Source organism: Carettochelys insculpta, chromosome 27, assembly GCF_033958435.1.
Source record: "Carettochelys insculpta isolate YL-2023 chromosome 27, ASM3395843v1, whole genome shotgun sequence".
NCBI lineage: Eukaryota > Metazoa > Chordata > Testudines > Carettochelyidae > Carettochelys > Carettochelys insculpta.
In genome coordinates, this window is record NC_134163.1 from 16,083,409 (window position 1) to 16,103,232 (window position 19,824).

Genomic DNA, 19,824 nt, shown 5'->3' on the forward strand with positions numbered 1-19,824 from the left:
GGCTGGACCTTGCTAGCACTAACCATGTTAACAGCCCGGTTGTGACAAATTCCTCCTCCCAGGAGCTGAGATGCAGACAATGAGGGCAGAGGCTGGTGCTGCTAGCCTGTGGAGCAAGCGTGGCCTAGGCTGGGAAACCACAGGGACCGTACAGACCCAATATCTCCCCCACATGCTCCAGGACTTCTATTTGTCTCGTTAGCTGGGGCCTGCCACACAGCCCTCTCCCCCAACGTAACACCCATAACACTGAGCTCCACCCAGCTCCTTATCACCCTGGCTCTACAGCTGGGCTCCCTGTGGTGACTTTAACCCCTCTGCAACCACCTAGCACCCCCACTCCTCCAGCCCTCACCTCCGCTACTCCAAGCGGCAGAGAAGCTGAGCTGGAGACCTGGACCAAAGGGGGGCAGAGTTAGGGGCCCAAGTCCTGATTCAGAGACACTCTCACATAGCTCCCACGCTGAAATAGCCTCCCACTGTGTACACAGAGCCTGCCCCGTGCAGAGCCCCCCATGTAACCCCCACTGTGTAAAGAGCCCCCATATAACCCCCCCGTGCACAGAGCCTGGCCCACGCAGAACCCCCCATATAACCCCCCTGTGCACAGAGCCTGGCCCACGCAGAGCCCCCCATGTGATCCCCGTGCACAGAGCCTGGCTCACGCAGAGCCCCCATGTAACCCCCCCCTCGTGCACAGAGCCTGGCCCACGCAGAGCCCCCCATGTAACCCCCCCCGTGCACAGAGCCTGGCACACGCAGATCCCCCATGTACCCCCCCAGCGCACAGAGCCTGGCCCACGCAGAGCCCCCATGTACCCCCCCCCCGCGCACAGAGCCTGGCCCACGCAGAGCCCCCATGTACCCGCCCCGCGCAGAGCCTGGCCCACGCAGAGCCCCCCATGTAACCCCCCCCCGTGCACAGCGCCTGGCCCACGCAGAGCCCCCCATGTAACCCCCCCCCGTGCACAGCGCCTGGCCCACGCAGAGCCCCCCATGTAACCCCCCCCCCGTGCACAGAGCCTGGCCCACGCAGAGCCCCCTATGTAACCCCCCCCCGTACACAGAGCCTGCCCCCAAGTAACCTCCCCCCAACCATGTGCGGCAGCTGCACCGCTCCACGGACCCCCCTGCACGCGAGCTCGCCCACCGCAGCGATAACACCCCGCGCCGCAGCATGCAGCCCCCATCCCATCCCATCCCACCCCCCCCACTGCAAGGGACCCCTCCCCGCCTGCGCCCCCCCACCTCTTGGAGCGCTGCAGCAGGGCCCCCTGGCCGTGCTGGCCCCAGCAGCCGGGCGGCGCCGCGCCCCAGTAGCTCGGGTCCGACATCCCGCCCGCGCCCCGCCGGCACCAGAGCGCGGGCGGCGCCGCGGCCCCGGGACCTCCGGCGCGCGCCCCGGGCCGGGCCCTCAGACCCCGCCCCCCCGGCTCGGGCCCCGCCCCCCCACAGGTCCTGCGCTATGTGCGCCCCACCCGCTTGCCCCGCCCCAACGCCCCCCCATCTCCCACTCCCCCCCGGCAGCCCCAAACCCCCGCAAGACCTCTGCCAGGGACACAGCCGCACACCACCCCCGATGTGGGACTGAGCCCCCCCCATCACCCTTCTCCCACCAGGGAGCCCCTCCAGCAGGGACTCAGTAGCCCCCCGCCCCCCTCCTTCCCAGCCTTCAGCTAAGGTGCTTGCCCCTGCCTGCCACCCCCCCAGGGGCCGCACTGGCTCACTGCCCCTCTGGCTGTGGAAGGGGTGCCGGTGGGGGGAACGGGGTTCTCTGGCCACTGGTTTGCAAGCCCTGCCCCCCTGTGGGCACCCAGCTTGCTGCCACGCGCCAGGCAGGGAGCAGCCACCATGACCACACTGCTGCCTCTGCGCAGTTCCTGCTGTGCAAATCACAGAAACAACTACGCTTGGGAAGCGTCGTGACAAGCTGCTGCTTGGGAGCCGTGCTCAGGCCGGCAAGTCAGCCAGACCCAGGCTGCAGCACGGCCTAGTGGCACTGCGCTCAAACCACAGCAGCCCGGGCTGGGATAGTGGCACTCCCTCCGCAGCCCTTGGGAGGAACGGGCCAGGCGGCAGCTGAGAGCAGGGCTCACAGCACAGCCAAGCCCAGGGCAGAGGGGGAGTGGGTGGCACTCCCTGCCCACCCCTGGGCGGCTGGCCTCAGCCCCGCAGCATCCCCTGAACATTCCTCTCTGCCCTGCTAAGGGGCACGCCCACAGTTTGGGGAAACCACTAATTTACAGCCTCAGCGCTGCTCCCACTCACGTCTGCCACAGAGCCCGCACCCCTCCCAGTGCGGCAACACCCTGTGGACAAAAGAGCCCTTTCCCCATACAAACAGCCATGTGACAGGAAGAGTGCAACACAAAATCAAGCACGCCTCTGAGCTAGTGGCAGAATGGAGGCTGCCTAGGCAACCAAGTGCTGCCTGCTAAGACCAGATTTTACATAAATGCTCAGCGTCCACTGTTTTCTGTGGGAACTCTTGGGAAATCTAGGCCCATTTGTGGATATTGAGCGCATCTGAAAATCCTGGCACAGGAGGCAGATCCAACTCTCACTGAACCCAATGGAAATTTTCCCAGTGGCTCCAAAGGGCACTGGGCTATCACACAGCCCGGCGCTCAGTAGCCTCATTCTCTAAAGCAGCTGAACAAAACTGTGAAGAACTTCAAACAGAAAATTCAAGGTGAAGCAGAGACCAAGCCAGGAACATTTTAACATTCCAGGAGGGTGGCAAAGCACTGGAACGCATTATGGAGAGAGGTGGCGGATTCTCCATCCCTAGAGGTTTAAGTCCTGGGGCTTGACATAGGCCTGACTGGACTAGATGACCTCCTGAGGTCCCTTCCAGCCCTAGGAGTGTATGATTCTATGGCTGTCTCTACACAAGCCCCAAACTTCGAAATGACCAAGCGAATGGCCATTTCAAAGTTTACTAATGAAGCGCTGAAATGCATATTCAGCGCTTCATTAGCATGCAGGCGGCCGCAGCCGTGGCGCTTCGAAATTGACGCGGCTTGGCGCTGCGCGTCTCGCCCAGACGGGGCTCCTTTTCGAAAGGACCCTGCCTACTTCGAAGTCCCCTTATTCCCATCAGCTCATGGGATGATTTATGGACCTAACCTCCAAATATTTATCAAGCTCTTTTTTAAACTCTGTTAGAGTGCTGGCCTTCACAGCCTCCTCTGGCAAGGAGTTCCACAGGTTGACTGTGTGCTGTGCGAAGAAAAATTTTCTTTTATTAATTTTGAACCTACTACCTACTACCTCAGGCCTTCAGTGCAGGGGAACATGATACAGACACAATAAAAACATAATTTGAAACATCGCTGAACATGAACACATCAAAATAATCCAGGCACTGGACTCATCTCCCTCACAGGAACTGCACGCCCACCCAGCTGGCTGTGGCACAGGCACAGATGTTCCTGCATTTTAGTGAGTGAAGATACTTGGGATTAAATTTTCTCTGCCAATCTCCCTTTTCCCTAACACGAAAGTTCTAATTAATACTGATTCTGTGACATCGCCGTTGTCTCCACGGCAACCGTCTGATGTAATAGTGCAGCACTCAATCCCCCAAGAGAAACTACCCATTTGGCCACTTGCAGGACCCTTGCTGGAAAGGCAGGAGGAGGAGACCAAGCATTAAACTGTTGTTTACAGACACGTCCTCTTCCTTGGGGTTTGCCAGGGATGAAAAGTCGCCTTTGAGCCCATAAGGGGCTGGCAAAGGAGGCATTATGCTCATTTGGTGAGCAGAACCCCAGAGCCACCTGAAAGCAATCCCCTTCCCTCCACACCAAAGAAACAGTTTGTGCAAGGGCAGGAGGCTTTTCCACTCTGTGGTCATGTCATGGAGAGTGCAGAAATGGGTTCCTAAATCTGCCTCAATTGGCCGAAAAGCTCCAGCCAGCAAATAACTGATTTTGCATGTTCTTTTCTTGGGCCTGCTCTGTATCAGCGTGTGACTATGTGGCTAGAGATGTGTCTCCTGAAGCGGGGATGCTGATGCAGTCCCTATGTGGCTGCCCTTATAGTCACCCCGAGGGAACACACTGTCCCCACTAGGGAGCTGTTCTGCTTGACCGACACTGGTGCAGCTTGTAGGGTACCCCTTCTGTGTGACAAGCCCTCCCAAAAGTGGTGAAGTCCCCACTGCTGTCAGAGGTCAAAGCAGCAGTGAAGTTTGGTGCCCAGGGAGTCTGGCTCTCCAATTATGAGGGTCACTTGTTCCAACCACTCCTTCCTTACAACAAACACTTGCAGCCTCACAGCTCTTCCTTTGTGGCAGTTCAGCTCCTACACAACCCAGAGTTTAGTGCCGATCTCAGCTTTCTTAGAGCTACAATGAGAAGTCCACTTCTTGCCAGTCACACACAGTACCTCTATCTGAATAATGATTAATCATAATTATTCACTCTGTGTCCAGTGCTTTTCAGCCAGACAGCTCTCCAAGTGCATTGTACAAACCAAGATCTTCACTCTGCCGTGCAACCCACCTGCAGGGCTGGTGAAGAGGAGGCAATTGTACTGGGGCCCCACACACAGACAACCACCCAAAACATGCGAAGGGGTGAAACTGAAGGTGGTGGAGCCCTAGTGAACATAAGGCACCAAGACTCACAGTTTCCCCGGGGGACCTGAACACGTGGGCAAACCCCAACCATGCTGACAACTGCAGAAACCAGGCCTACAGGGACTGCTCAATCCCTCAACCTCGAATGACAAGCAGTTGCCTCCAGAGCAGGACACAGCACCACAGAGTAACACGACACAGCATCAGAGGACAGGAAATGAGGACAAATCACAGCCTAGGAAAAAGAGACACGGATTTAGTGATCAGGAAGCAGCTACACTGGAATTTACTCAGCAGACCCCTGAGTTATGCAAGGGTTGTGCTCCTGGACCACCTCACTTAACTCAGATCTTGCACAAGTCAGGGGGAGCTGGGAAACTCAACAGCGCTGGCCAGGTTTCCTAGCTCCCAGAGTGGTGGGGAGCCAGGAAGAAGCCCCAGTAGCACAGCTGTCTGCCTCACCAGCTTCCCCCAGCTGGGAGAGTGGGGCTGAGGTGGGGAGCTGTGGGAGGAGCTGTGCTCCTGCCAGCCTCTGGGAACCCCAGGATTTCAACTCGCATTAACACAAGTTAAGCACAATTTGAAATCATGTATGTTGGGGGTTTACTGTACAGCTTCCAAGAAGGCCCCATAATCTTTAAGGCCCCAGTGACCAAGACTTCAGTTTCTATCTTATCCCCAAAACAGCACCCCAACATTTTGCAGCTGGAGCAGCTATTCCTGATTGCAGAAGAAACACACACCTCCTAACGCCCCAGCCCCTCTTGAACCGGGGCACTTTGGAGGACTCCATGCAAGTAGTAAGCCCAGCCCTGCTTCCTTTGAGAGCAGATGAGATCACAGGGACAGGCAGCGTGCATGCAGCCCATTCTGCACTCTGAAGGGCTGCCAACACACCCAGCGCTCACTGGGCCTGGAACGGCCCAAGCTCCCACCCCAGTCATCATGATGTTCTGCTGCAAGATCCTTTCTGCAGGAAGCAACATGTCACCATGACGACTTCCTCTATCACGCTCTTCCTGGAGCTGCAGTCAGCTCTAGCGTAGACGGGAGCAGCTGCAGCCAGTATGTTCCTAGGAGCCAGCAAGCAATGTGTTGTCAGCCGCCATGCCAGGGAAGCACTGGATGGTTTTCATCCATGAATCTGAGAAAGAGAAGTTAGCACATGATGACATGAGCCGCCTCAGAGGCCTCTGGCCAGGATATGCAAACCCCATACTCTGAAGCCTCGGTTTGCCGGAACCTGTGAATGGGTGACAAGATGGCTCATCTGATGATTACTTGGTCCATTCTTTCCTTCCAAAGTTCCTGGCAGTGGCCTCAGGATACTGGGCTAGCTGGACCCTTGAGCTGACCCAGCACGACTGCTCTTCGGCTTTCAGTTTCATAGAACGCGAGAACTGGAAGGGACCTCAAGAGGTTGTCGTACCCACTTCCCTGCCCTCGTGGCAGGACCAAGCACCATCCAGACTATCCCCGATAGATGCCTCTCTAACCTGCTCTTAAATGTCTCCAGGGATGGAGATTCCACAACCTCCCCAGGCAATTTATTCCAGTGTTTGACCACCCTGACAGTTAGGAGGTTTTTCCATTCTTCATGCGTGTTGCCCAAGGGCTAGCTTCAAGGAAGAGAAAACCTCCAAGGTAAATGTTAGTCCTTGGCAATCAGGCAACTAGAAGAGCAACTACCTGGATTAAATGGCAGTTGAAGTAGGGAGTCCTCCCCCACTGTTCAAACCTGGCTCCTAAGACTCATCTACACTGGGGACATTTTGCAAGGATCTCCTATCATTCTTAACACCTTCGCAGGTCCCTCAAGAGCTTAACCACCCTATACCTTAGCCCTGCTCAGAGCCATCCATGCTGGGCTCCCTGGCAGCTCTGCTAAGACCCAGGGCACTGAGCTGGCCGTACAGAGTTTCCCTAGCAGACATGTCTGGGCTATGCACGTCAGCAGACCAGGCAAAGCCTCACTCAAGACTTCCCTGCCTTTGTGCCAAACGAGAGTGGCAACTTTATTGTCACGCCGGGAAAGTTTCTTTTGTGTGCACAAAACCGACATCCTTCCCGAGACCCCTGAATCTGATTATCCCAGCAGAGCTCAGCAAAAGAGAGAGTTGAAGGCTTGCTGCTTTCCCACGGCCTGAGAAGACCAGACGGATTCCAGCCTTGGCCATTCATACCCTGCAAAGTGCAGCTCGGGTGACTCCTGCTATTTTTCATATTAAACGGGTTGCTGGCCGGCTGGCAGGGTCATTTTGCTTCCAGACTTGTCTCCTACACTCATTCTGCCTCGTACAGTTACTCCTGGGCACACCTGTCGTGTCAGAGAATTGTCTCATGTTCTTGTATGCCCCAAGAGAGGTCTGTAAAATTCAGAAGTCTGCAAGAGGGAAAGGAAAAACCTAGAGATTTAATCCCCTCAGGTTTTAATATGACTCACCTGGATTGATTAGCAGGGTAGGTGCTAAGTGATCACCCCACCCGTGTAAATGGCTTGTTACCACCTTTTCAGAAAATATACAACAGCTGCCTGAGAAGCAGGCTCTACGCTACCACTGTCAAAGCAGAGCAATGCAGCAAATGGCACTTATCTGCAAATGAGAGCAGAGATGTGTCAGAGCGCCTCGGGAGCCTCGGGTTGAATCCAGGTAGGCGCAGAGGCCACGTCTGTACTTTAGTCAGCACACAGGTCCCATGGGGGTTCTGTCATGCGTCTGCTGTGCATGTCCTGCCTGCACCCAGTGCACAGGCAATGTGGGGCGGCTTCTGAGAGCCAGCAGCGGTCTATGGCGCAGTCCACACTGACACCTTCCTGTGCCGCCACTTTCTGCAGGGGATGGGGCTGAAACAACCCACGCCCCAAGCCCAGCAAATCACAGAGCTGTAAAGTGCCCTGTAAACCAGGCAGAGGAGCCAACAGCCTCACCAGGCCCCTGGACTGGGGGAGGGCGGGACACGACATGGACATGACACACACGACACGACTGGGACAGCCAGCCCTTAGCCAGAGCCCCAGGCCCTTTTGAATTGCTGGGTCATGGGACATTCTCCATCCCACTGCCCTCCATCGGGGCTGCAGCTCTGGGAGCCAAGCTTTCACCCAGGGCTCCAGTACTACATCAACATTTCCCCAGTGTAGCAGGTGAGTCAGGTAAGCTGCCCTGCACCTACAGAGCTGGGCAGAGACCACAAAGGGTGCCCTCTCTGGCTGTGAAAGGTCGGGCCCAGAGCCTGAACCACTGAAGAATCATTTTGGGACTTCCATCTTGCTTGCAGATGAGCTAGGCCAAATTTTTTGCCTGGGCCAAAAGATGCAGCCGCACTGGCTTATGAGAATTGGGTCCCCATAATCCTCTCTGTATAAAAAGGGAAATAAGAACTAAGGCGCAGAACCAAAGTCCACACAAACAAGTGACTGCTGCCCCCAGCCTGCTGTTCTCACAGACGCGACACTTCTCCTGTCCCCCGCGGCGTGGGGCAGAGGTCACTGGCAGGGCTGAACTCGTGTCAGTGGTGGGACTTGTGGCACTCACCAGAGGTGCAAGGTCTAGTGCCGTGTGGGGAGTGAAGGGCTGGGGCTGCAGTGCACAGAAGCTCAGATCAGATTATCACGGTGGCCCCTTCTGACACCCACCTGTTCACTGTATGCTGAGTGCTGGGGAAGGTGCCAGGGAGAGATTCAGCTGCGGCCCAGCTGATCAGCAGTGCCTGTTTCTATTAGGGGTGCACATCCACCCATGCCTCAGTGCACATAAAATTATTCTACCCAAGGATGGAAAAAGTTAGAGGGAACTCTGACCCCCACCACCCTGCAGATGTTCTGAAATTGGAGGTAAATGGAACACATGCAGCTGTGCCCACCTGTGAGAGACACGTGGAATAAGTTCTGTGGTGCTGCAGCACCCCTCCAGCACAGTTGGGTTCAGTGCATCTTTTCCCCGAGGAAACCACCAGTGTAATTCTGGGCCATAACCAAGCTCCCAGCTCTAGCAGGAGATTAAGTTCAGCAGAGAAGTGATTCTTAGTTTGACTGTTTCTGTGCAGTGATCTCAACAAATCTCTTCCCTGGACTATGGCAATTCATCCCTTCAGACCAGGGGTCGGGAACCATTTTTGGGTCAGGCGCCGCTGACATGGGAGAAGCAAAAGAAGACAAAAATCCCCCCAAAACAAAAAATCCGCATTGACTTGCCTGCCCGCCCACCACTCTGGGCCCCATGGCTCCCCTTTTGTGATCGTCAGTCCCATGGGAGGTGGGGGGCCACCAGGGCTCAGAGACTTGAGTGCCAGCTCACCCCACTGCGGGGGAAGCCCGAGCTTCACTGTGGGCTGAATCCAGGTAAGCTGCAAGTTGTAGGTTCCCTGCCCCTGCTCTTGACCTTGGTGCCAAGCTACCTACACAAGCACACCAATCACTTCAACACTCACAGCCAGCCAAATGGACAGCAGTACCATGGGTCTCTCCTGGGCTCCGCTCAGGGAACGCTTGGAATTTTGCCTTCCGAGGCTGTTCTGCGAGATCTCTGCACTCCCAGAGCTGCTGTGCCCACGAGAAGTGTCCATCCAACAGCTGGGGGTTGGCGTTACGGGTCAGGGACGTCTCCAGAAGCAGACTGGCCAGTAAATTCCCAGCTCCCCAGCTGGGCTGCTGGGTGGTACATGCCTGTCGAACTCCCTCTGCTGGCCACGAGAGAGCAAAGCACGCTGGACCCCCTCCACCTCTGCTCCTGTAAAAAACACCCCCTCCCAGAAAACGTCTCTAGCCTCTGGTTTCATCAACAGCATAAACTGGACTACTGAGGAACACACCTGGATATCTGCACAGCCACACACATGCAGTTGTGACACACACACACACAAACTGGCTGTGCTCAGCATGCGCTGAAATTAGCGCACAAGGAAAGAATCAGAGGGTGCCATGACTGGGCTCCCAGCCAAGTGGGAAGGAACATGAGCCTCCCTGCCAATGCCCCTGTGCCATGACACGCGCTGCGTCACTGGGGCCCCCCTAGCACTGGGGACACAGCATTCTGTAATGTAGGAGAGCTGCCTGTGGAGGGGCAAGGGAGCCCAGACCCTGCACCGCTAATGCCAGCCCACTGACACAGCCCCTCGGGCTGACCTCAGAGAATCCAAAGTGGGGCATCATAGCAGGCGTGTCTGGAAAGTGACAGCACCAAGTGTAACACACACAAACACAGCCACAGCCTGCCGGTGCAAACCGCCAGCCACTTGCAAGGCCAGCTCTCCCCACTCTAGTATCCAGTGGATTCCCTGGATGGGGGCTGAGAGGACAAAACAACCAGCACAGACCCAGTTCCTGCTCCCATGGAGCCCCCGCCAGCTCAGACTGAAGGAGCTGCTGCCACGGAGCGTGCAGATCCCCTGCGTTCCTTGGAGCAAGTCCGACTCCAGCCGCTTAGCCACAGGCGAGGCCAGGGCACCGCGGGGCCCTGGAGCACCCAGAACTGCTGGGATCCCCAGGGCCCACCAGCACTGCCACCTACTGGGCAGGTCAAGCAGCACCAGCATCCTCCACCGGAGCCAAAGGACTCCAACGGCTGGACCCAGCCGGAGCCCTTGGAGCATCCCCCCTGCTGCTAGCGCATGGAGCCATCACAGCCCATCTGGCAGGAGAGCTGCGCCCCTCGGCACTGGCACATCCAAGTCATGTTCCGCCCCTGCTTTGGTGTCCCTGGCAGGTCTGCATCCTGCCAACCATCTGCCCAGGGTACAGGCAAGCAGGCACCTCGACACGCAGAGGGGCTGCCTCGGCTCTCCCCACCATGGAAATGCCCAGCCCTCCCCCTCACACTGTGGGGGGCTGGGGGAACAGTTCCAGAGGCACCCGAGGCTACAACTCCCACTGTTACCCATGCCCCTGTCTGGGGTCTGACTGCTCTCACCACCCAGTGCCCCACTGCGCAGCTGGAAGGAGCCTGGGTCTGGCTCTGCTTGGATGTGCATGGGGTGGGCCTGACCCACCAGATGGAGTCCAGCCTTAATGCATCATTGCAGATTATCCACCTGCTTAGATGGGCAAGGGCCAGGTGGGAACTAACCTGCCAGACAAACCCCTCCTGTTCCCCCATTAACGCTCTCCCCGTTGGAATCAGAGAAAATAGGAGGTGAACTGTTAGCTCATAATGCAAAGACAGTACCAGGCCAGTACACCGTGCTGGGCCCCCTGCCCACACCAATCCACACTGCTGGGAGTGAGGGTCCCCAGTCTGACCCACAGGACCAGCCCCATCAAGCCTGATCCACACAGCTGGCTGCCCCCAAGTCTGGCAGGACCCAAGCCACACAGCCTAGAGCCAGCCCCCACAGAGATACTCCTCCTCCAGCCTGTCCCGACACACACGCCAGCAGTCAGACCCACAACCGACAGTCAGCCACCCTCCCGATATGCCCCCAGCCAGAAGCCAGGCCGCCCAGCCTGAGAGGCACACATGGGGCCAGGCTGCTGCCAGGACAATGGTCCCATTACATAGCAAGAGAACCGAGGCTGCCTGCCCCCAGGGAGGGTGCGCCCAGTGCAGGTGGGGGTGCCGGAGCCCATCCCACAGGCTGAGCTGGGAAACTCCTGCAGCTCTGCGTGTGACCCAGCAGGGGGAGCAGGAGTCACACGTTGGCTCCTTGCCAGCTGCAGGCTCCCAGCTGCTGCCAGGGAGGGGGCAGTTGAACCACGCAGCGGCAGGGGGAGCAGGTCGCTGGGCCCTGCACCGAGCCAGGTGATCCATCCCAGGTATTACGTAGTGGGCTGCCTGCCTGGACCCCTTGACTCTCTGCCCCACCCTCCAGCCATCGACCTGCAGCCTCAGCCAGAAGGTTCAGGCCCCTCTGGGGACGCAGGGGCAGGCGGGGTGTTCTCTCCTGACCTGGCTGGAAAGTCCTCCTACGCTGCCAGGACACGGGACGCTGCGTTGCCCAGCCCAGCCCAGCCCCCAGCACTCAGACGTGCCTAGCCCTCCAGCAGCACAGCAGGGCATGCGGTTCACGGATCTGCCCCATGCTGCTCATGCAAAGGTCAAGGCCGCCACCAGAAGAGCCAGCAGGGCACACACAGCCTGCTGCCTCCCCAGGGCTGCTCCCTTTCGCTGTCCTCCTGCATGCCCACCATGGCACACACGTGGGAGCCACTGGGCTGAGCTCACCCTGGCCAGCACAGCTCTGTTCCAGTGATAGGGGAGCGCAGGGTCTTACCTCCAGGGATGCAGGGTTAATAACGGGCTGCAGGGGCTGCAAGGGCTCAGCAGAGTCGGGCTCTGGCTACTTGGAGACAAACTGCAAAGCAAGATGCACCAGACCAGTGTGAATTCAAGTGCCCTGGTGCCTCCTGCATCCTGGTGCTGCCAGAGAGCTTCAAGGCCACAGGCCTTCAGCGTGCACAGACCTCCAGCCAAGCTATGGTTGGCGTCTTTGAAGTCAGGTTCAGGGTCACCTGCAGGGGCAGCAGGGCTGTACCATCAGGAGGCTGGGGACGGGGGGGAAGTAGGATCACCAGCACTGCTACATGCCTGCCAGGAATGTAGAACTGGAACTACAGGACTGCAGGCAGGGAGCAAGGGGCCTGGGCAGAGCAGGTGGGGAGCCCAGGACCGGCTGGTTGGGGGCTGCAGCAGGCTGGGACAGGCAGACCTGGGAGGGGAGCGCTCCCAGCTGGGGGCTCGGGGCCTGGGCAGAACAGGGAAGGAGAAGGCTGCAGGTTGAGAGTGAGGGCACAGGCAGTGGGTGAGGCCAAAGCTGGGAGCAGTCCAGGGCTGCAACCCGTAGTCCCCTGCTAGTGGAGAGGCACTGGCAGAGTGGGGGGCACTGGCAGAGCAGGGGGACGCCGAGGGCTGGGGTTGCAAAGGGCTGGAGGCACCAGCAGAGTGGGGGCCTACCGGGGGCGCGGGTCGCAGGGCAGGGGGTGCCGGGGGCGCGGGTCGCAGGGCGGGGGGGGGCCGGGGGCGCAGGCAAAGCAGGGAGGAGCCCGGGCTGGACTGGCAGGGCCGCTAGGTGGGCGTGAGGGGCTCGGAGCTGGGGGCGGGAGCCCCGGGTTGCGCTAGGGGGTGGAGCCGGGGGCTGAGAAGCGGCGGCCCCGCGGACCGCTGGGCTGGGCGGGGGTCGGGAGTGAGGAGCACGGGCTGAGGAGGGGCGCAGGGGCTGCGTGTCGGGAGTGACCCCCCCGGGAAGGGAGCCAGCCCCCCGCACCGCCCCGCCCCGCCCCCGCGCCCCGCACTCACTCCAAGGTCAGCGACGGGATTTTCAGCCGGTCCCTCCGCGATTTCATGGCTGGGGGCGGCCGCCCCGCCCCACCCCGGCTCGGCCCGGCCCGGCCCGGCTCCAGCAGCGCGCAGCGGCCGGCCCAGCCCGAGCGCAGCGATCGGGCACCGGCCGCCCCCGCCCGTCGCTCAGGAGCTGCGGCTCCCGCAGGGGAGGCGGCCCCCGCCCGGGCGCAGGGACAACGCGCTCTGCGGGGCTGGCTCCGTGCCCCTCCCCGCCCCAGCGCGCCGCGAGGCGCAGCCCGGGGTCCCCAGCACGGACGGGGAGGGGGGCGACAGGGGTCCCCAGCACGGACGGGGAGGGGGGCGACAGGGGTCCCCTCACCCCGCACTGCCCAGCGCTGCAGCTCGGGGTCCCCAACAGGGCCAAGAGGCGCAGGGTGTAGCTCCCTCCTCCTGCAGGAGGGGTGCAGCCAAGGTCTCCACCACAGCGGGGGGACAAAGCATGGGCTCCTCCCAGCCTGGGGTCTTTGGTAACGCTGGGGCTGCAGCAGGAGGCTTTCTACTCCAGCCCTGTGGGGTGCAACATGCGGCTTCCCACAGGGCCGGGGGGCCCAGCGCTGGGCTGCCCCTTCTCCCCCTGGCTCTGCGGAGCTGGTGCTGCGTGGATGGTCGCAAGCCCAGCAGCCGCCAAGCACCAGGAAGAGCTCAGGGCACTGTGAGAGGCCCCGAGCCCTGAGGGGGGCCCCTCCCCCAGGCAAGGAGCTCTCCACACCCCCTCCATGCTCTCCCCAGTGGCCTGGGCCACATGACAGCCACAGCTGCTAGAGTGGGGTCTTCAGCCCGGACTCGCCCCCCAGTGTGGCCGCTGACTTGGCACCAGCTCTCAGCCCTTCGCCCCACGTCCGGGCAACCGTCAGCCCCACAGCACGGTACCCCCAGCGGCCGGCTGCTCCCAACCTCTGACCCCAGCTGAGTTAGGGTCTCACCACAGGCCCTGGTCAGGGCTGAGGTCAGACTCCAACCACAGCCCCAGCCTGTTCACAGCACAGCTCTTCTGGCCTCACCAAGGGGCCCTGGACACACAACCCCGCTTGAGCCTTGTGTGCTGCCCAGCCCAGGCCTGTGTGCAGAGCATGCGCCACCCCCACTACTGAGAGCATCAGGCCCAGCCTGACTTCCATGGAGATCAGCAGGCAAACAATTAACACGTGTCCCTGAGCCCCAGCCGGGCTGTGCAGGAGCTGAGAGAGCAGCTGGGCTTGGCCTCCAGGTCCACTTCAATTTCCAGCACCTATCAGAGCAACACAGGAGCCAAACACCCTCCTGGTCCAAAGGCCCAGCCCCGCGGCTCGGCGCTGCCCTGTGGTGCGGCCACAGGCACAGACTCCGTCCCATCCCGCTTCGCCCCCACTGGCATGTCACTGTGCCCGGCTCCTGCAGTTCAGAGCACAGCGCCGGCGGCAAGCGGGCAGCGCCAATGTCACTCCTGCTAGGGTCAGTCGCTCCGCGAGGCACCGGGGAGACCCAGGCAGAGATGGCAGCGCTGTCTGGGCTGTGCCGGAGCCAGTGCAGGCCGGATGCAGACAGCAAACCACCACCCATCAGTTCAAACAAACACCTTGCAGCACCCAGCGCTCTGTAGCCTGGGCCCGACGTGGGTAGTGCCCTGGGCAGGGCTGGCAGTGAGGCGGACCAGAGCGCTGCCCTAGGAAGGCTCATCCCAGCAGGGAAGGGGTTTGAGCAAAGAAAAGGGGACTGACCCCCCTCTGACACCGTGGCACAGAACAGCCCGGTCCCAGCGGGGCCCCTGGGCACCAGGGACAGGCCAGAACTCTCCCCCCCGGAGAAGTCTCGTCCCAGAGGGTCTGGACTGGGTGGACGCTGACACTGGCTAAAAGGCGGGGGGGGTCCATCTGCTGGTACTTACATGCTTCCCCGGCGGGGCAGGCTGAGCTCCTTCTGCAACGAGAGGGAGAAGAGAGGGGTCAGCAAGCCGCTCCTCCCGCCGTGCCATGGCAGCTCCCGCCAGCACCCTGACCCCTGCCGCAGAGCAACCGGGGTGTCAAGCAGGGAGCGCGTCCGGCGGCACCAGGCACAGGCAGCACATTGGGCCCCTCAGCCCAGCACAGGCTCTGCCCCTGCCCCTGCCCCCTCCGCTAGCTGGGAGGAGACAAATGGCCACAGCTCAGCCTCCCCCAGCTCCCAGCCCGTGGCGCCACCACGTGAGTCTCCCGGCCGAGTACTACTCATGGCTCGGGACAGGACTCCTGGGTTCTGTCTTGCTCCCAGAGTGGGCCAGTTCTGGCTTAGGGGACACACAAGGCCTCGCTGAAGGCCTTGGAGACACACAGATGGAGGAGGGTCAGGGGCCCTGTGCAGAGGCACGTGTGGCTGGCTAGCGGGGGAGGCTGAGAACAGTGTGCACTGAGCAGGGAGCCCAGGAGCGCACAGGCCAAGCACGCTCCATGCTGGGAAAGGCTCCTGCAGCATCCCCCAGCTTGGCTCTGCATCCGTCGTCTCCTCTCAGGGTCAGGCTGCTATCGGCACCGCAGCTGGCGCAAGGACGGGCGTCTGGGCTGCCCGGGCCTCTTCCCCGCCTGGCTCTCTAAGTGCCACTGACAGTCACGGACACCGGTGCTAACCTTGTACTGACCCTTGGCCTGTTGAACAGCCTCATGCTGAGTCCCACAGGAGCGGCACACACAGCTCATCCCGCGTTGTAAAAATGTCTAACAAACTGCAGAGCCCTGGCATATCCCCGCCCTGCCCCGCCCCGTCCAGCCAGCGGCTTTCCCTGCAAAAATCCCTGACCCCAGCGTGCGCACGGGAGGGAGGGGAAGTGAACCAGTCCCATCTTACAGCAGTGGGTGAAGCTGCATTCCAGCCCCAGGCCTGAGGGAAAAGGCTGCCCATCCCAGGAAGCTTTGCTTGGCAGTCTGGCACCTGCCCAGTGGGAGCCGTCAGCAAGCAGGGGCCTGTTTACTTTTCCTCTCATTTGGGGATATTTTTGCAAGAGCTGTTTGCTGGCGTGAGGCACGAGGGGGCAAAGGTCGGCTCTTTGGAGGCCCCTGGGAACGGAGGCAGGCTGGGTGTAGCTGCATCTGGGTGTGCATGCCTGAATGCTGCTCAGAAGGTGTGCTGGGGTGGTGCATGGGGTGTCAGCCCACGCACCAAAGTCGAGGAACATTGCCCTACTCGTCTGCTCTCCTGGCAACAGCTGGAGGCCTCACCACCTGAGCCCCACAACTACACAGATTCCCATGAGAGCTAACGAATGCACCTCCACACAGCCACTGCCCTGGCACCCAGCCCGTTAGCAGCTGAGACACACACAAAATGACAGAGTTACTGGAACATCCAGGGCCACTGCACACACTCACACCCACTCCCCCAGACACACACCACCCATCAACACAGCCACTGACACACACACAGGTGCTCCCTATGTACAAAAACGCATACGCGTAAGCACAACCCCACCACACACCCCTGCCCTCTACGCAAGTGCAAACGTACCTGCACACCTCTTTGCTGCACAACCATCTCCCCCATCACAGACTGGGAAACCCCCAGCCCAGGGTATTGGATGGCAAACGGCATCACACGGCCCAGCCTTCAGGGGTGTCGACTGATGTCTAATGCACCTTTTTAAGCTACCCTCAGCCACACCCGGCAGAACATGAGAGGCTCCTAAAGCAAACTCTTCTCGTGCGTCTCCCAGAGAGCAGCTCTGTAACCAGTCTGTATCTGGCACGGGAGCATGACCTGATGCCAGTAGTCAACGAGGGCCAGGAACCAAAGTGACAATGGTCGCGGGATCTCACCAACCTGTCCCTCTCCAGGGCCCAGGAGAACGTCCACTGTGACAAGGTTTTGCACTGCCTGAGCTCCACGAGGAGATGGGTACCTGCAGGTACCTCCTTTGGCTGACGTTCCAGTGAAGTGAGCAGAGCGTAACTCTCCATCCTTCACCCTGACTGACGCCGGCCCCGGGGTACGTTTTACGTGTACGTGACACCTCAGAGAAATACAGTTTATGAAAGAGTATCTTATTTCAACAGCAACTTCAAGAGCCCAGGGAAAAGGCTGAATGTTTTCTAAGAGCTCTCCATGCATCCACTGCAAACGGGAACGTGGGGACGTCAAAACAGGAAAGTAGCTTAGTGGGCAGGTTCTTGGGCTAACACTAACCAAAACAAAGGTCTTCCACAGAAGCTACCAGCGCAGCTGCAGGCTGGTGGCCATGAGGGGCCCGATGAGGAAGCGGGAGGGACTTGATGGACTAGTTGATGATACTGGACTTTTAAAAGGAACTCGAGTACAAATCAACCTAAGAGATGATGCTGAATCCTAAATGCCAGAGACTGTGGAGCCGACTAGCTATGGCTATATGGCAGATCAGTAGACATCAGCTGGTCACAAAGGACTGATTTTCCAGGCATACGGAAATGTGTCCTTCAAATACAACTGAACACAGAGTTTTTAAACAGCTGACTTCCACTTTTGCTCATTTGCATACTCAAAAAAACTAGTGAGGGACAACAGGACACACTTCACTGCAGCACAATGTAAGTCATCCTAAATACAATATGGAGTCAAGTTTGCAAATAAATTGCAGCTCAGAGATTTCTCTCTCCATTTGATTTTTGAAATTTCTTTGTTACAGGACTGCCACCCTTAAATCTGCCACTGAGTGCCCAGGGAGACTGAAGTGTTCCCCCAAGGGCTTCTGTACATCACCGTTCCTGCCATCTACCCTGCAACAGTCCTCGCTGCCAACTCTGCTCCCATATCTACACCAGTGACATCATCACAGGACCTAACATCAACCATACCATCAGGGGCTCCTTTACCTGCACATCTACTGATACAATATATGCCATCATGTGCCAGCAGTGCCCCACTGCAATTTACATTGGCCAAACTGGACAGTCTCTACATAAAAGAATAAATTGACTTAAATCAGACATCAGGAACGGTGATGTACAGAAGCCTGTGGGGGACCACTTCAGTCTCCCTGGGCACTCAGTGGCAGATTTAAGGGTGACAGTCCTGAAACAAAGAAATTTCAAAAATCAAATGGAAGGAGAAATCTCTGACCTGCAACGTATTTGCAAATTTGACTCCATTAACCAAGGATTAAACAGAGACTGGGAGTGGCTCTCACCTTACAAAGGCAGCTTCTCTGCCCTGGGTGTTAACATCTCCGCATTAGACTCTGACACCGGCTCATATCCCCCTGTCCGATCTGACTTGTGTTTTCCTCTTTTGATACCTACTATTGATACTGGGCCATTTCCACCTTGCTGAATAGACCTTGTCAGCTCTGGCCCTCCCTCTTACTGGGACCCTATTCTTTAAATACCCCTCTGAAACCACCCCTCTACTCATGCATCTGATGAAGCGGGTCTTTGCCCACGAAAGCTTATGCTCCAAAATATCTGTTAGTCTATGAGGTGCCACAGGACTTCTTGTTCTCAAAGCTACAGACCAACACTGCTCCTCTCTGATACAATGTGGCTTACGTAAGAACGGCCACGCTGGGTCAGACCAAAGGCCCATCCAGCCCAGTGTCCTGTCTTCTGACAGTGGCCAATGCCAGGTGCCCCAAGGGAGTGAACTCAACAGGCAATCGCTGATTCCCTCCCCCATCACCCATTCCCAGCTTCTGACAAGGAGAGGCCAGGGACACCGTTCCTACCCAGCCTGGCTAATAGTCACTGATGGATGGACCTGTCCTCCATGAATTTGTCTAGCTCTTTTTGGAACCCTGTTAAAGTCCTGGTCTTCACAGCACCCTGGGCACTGTGTGAAGAAATACTTCCTTTTGTTCCTTTGTTCCTGCCACCTCCTAAGGGGGAAGGGGCTTCGATCATATCATCCGCAGCAACAAATAGAGAGGGTAAGATAGATGTGCAGACAGCTATGAAAATCCCAGAGCAAGGAGAGCCTTCCTTTGCTCTTCCAAGCTAGAGTGCAGCACTTGTGGATACAGTCCAGCTCACCTCCTGATAGAGGAACCACCAGAACCACCCTGGCAGCACAGCAGCTTTGGAAAAGTGGCCAGACGTTGAGAGACTGGCTGAATCGGAGGGAAAAGGGCAGACCACACCAGCTGTCTCGCAGAAGAATTCAGCGCCCATATGCGAGGGGAGCTGAACAGCAACCATCGACACCTCCAGTTTGTCCCTCAGACAGAACAATTAACAGAGCAAACACTACGGATGGTGGATGCAGAACCGCCGATGCGAGGATTCCAAACCCACCACAGCCGGCCCTGGCAACCAACGGACTGGCACGTGGCCAAGCCGTGTAATTAGAAAACCAGCCCAACTGGGAGGTGCTTAGCCGCCTGATTCCTTCGGAGCCTCCACGGCGACGCGATGCTCATGTAGAACACAGGGGGAAGATGAACTGCGACGGTCAACTATTACTTGATGGCACTGAGCGTAACAACAGCCTTTTAACCTGACATTACCCCGCCTGGCAGAGCGCCAAAGGATCTTCCCTGAACACATCTGGTGCACATGGCACTCGGACGGACCTCCATAGCTGCTCCATAGCCGAGATAGAGGCCTGACCTGAGCAGGTCAGCAACCTTCCATGGGCAGCCACACACCATGTATCAGAGCAGCAACCCCCATCTTCTGCTCGCCAGCCTTGCAGGCCCACCAGGCCCTGTCCTGCTGCTGCCTGGGTGCTGGCAGGTTCCCTGCCGTGGCTTGTCATTCAGGAACCACAGGCAACAAGCTTCTGTGCCCAGATCAGCGCTGGGGTGGCAGGCAGGCATTCGCTGTGGCAACCACTGACGTCACCATGCAGAGATGCACAAGGCCCGCCAGGGATGCTCTGGGGTTGGCGGGTGGGGAGGGCAGATGGCACTGCCTTGTGACAGCAGCAGGTGGCGGGAATTGGGCACAGAATACTGAGCTCTGTCCACGCCCTGCTGCCCTCCCGCTGCAGCTGCGTGCCAGGCCTCAGCCCACCAGCAGGTAACAGCAACGGGGCTTAGCATCTGTCCGCCTC

General features: G+C 58.8%; 1 protein-coding gene across 6 annotated transcripts in view; it reads right to left on the bottom strand.

Moving 5' to 3' along the window:
* The window catches only part of MAST3 (microtubule associated serine/threonine kinase 3), a 117,528-nt gene that overhangs the window by 39,678 nt on the left and 58,026 nt on the right, over positions 1-19,824 (bottom strand). For 4 of the 6 annotated variants that reach the window (XM_074978169.1, XM_074978167.1, XM_074978166.1 and 1 more), the window contains exons 1-2: positions 12,817-12,944; positions 11,795-11,875 (exon numbers count right to left, since the gene is read on the bottom strand). In XM_074978169.1, the coding sequence (XP_074834270.1) occupies positions 11,795-11,875; positions 12,817-12,863 (128 nt within the window). In that variant the 5' untranslated portion in view covers positions 12,864-12,944. Of the gene's footprint in view, positions 1-1,248; positions 1,366-11,794; positions 11,876-12,816; positions 12,945-14,725; positions 14,758-19,824 lie in introns of those variants that run through there. The other 2 variants (XM_074978171.1, XM_074978170.1) reach the window with 2 other exon arrangements.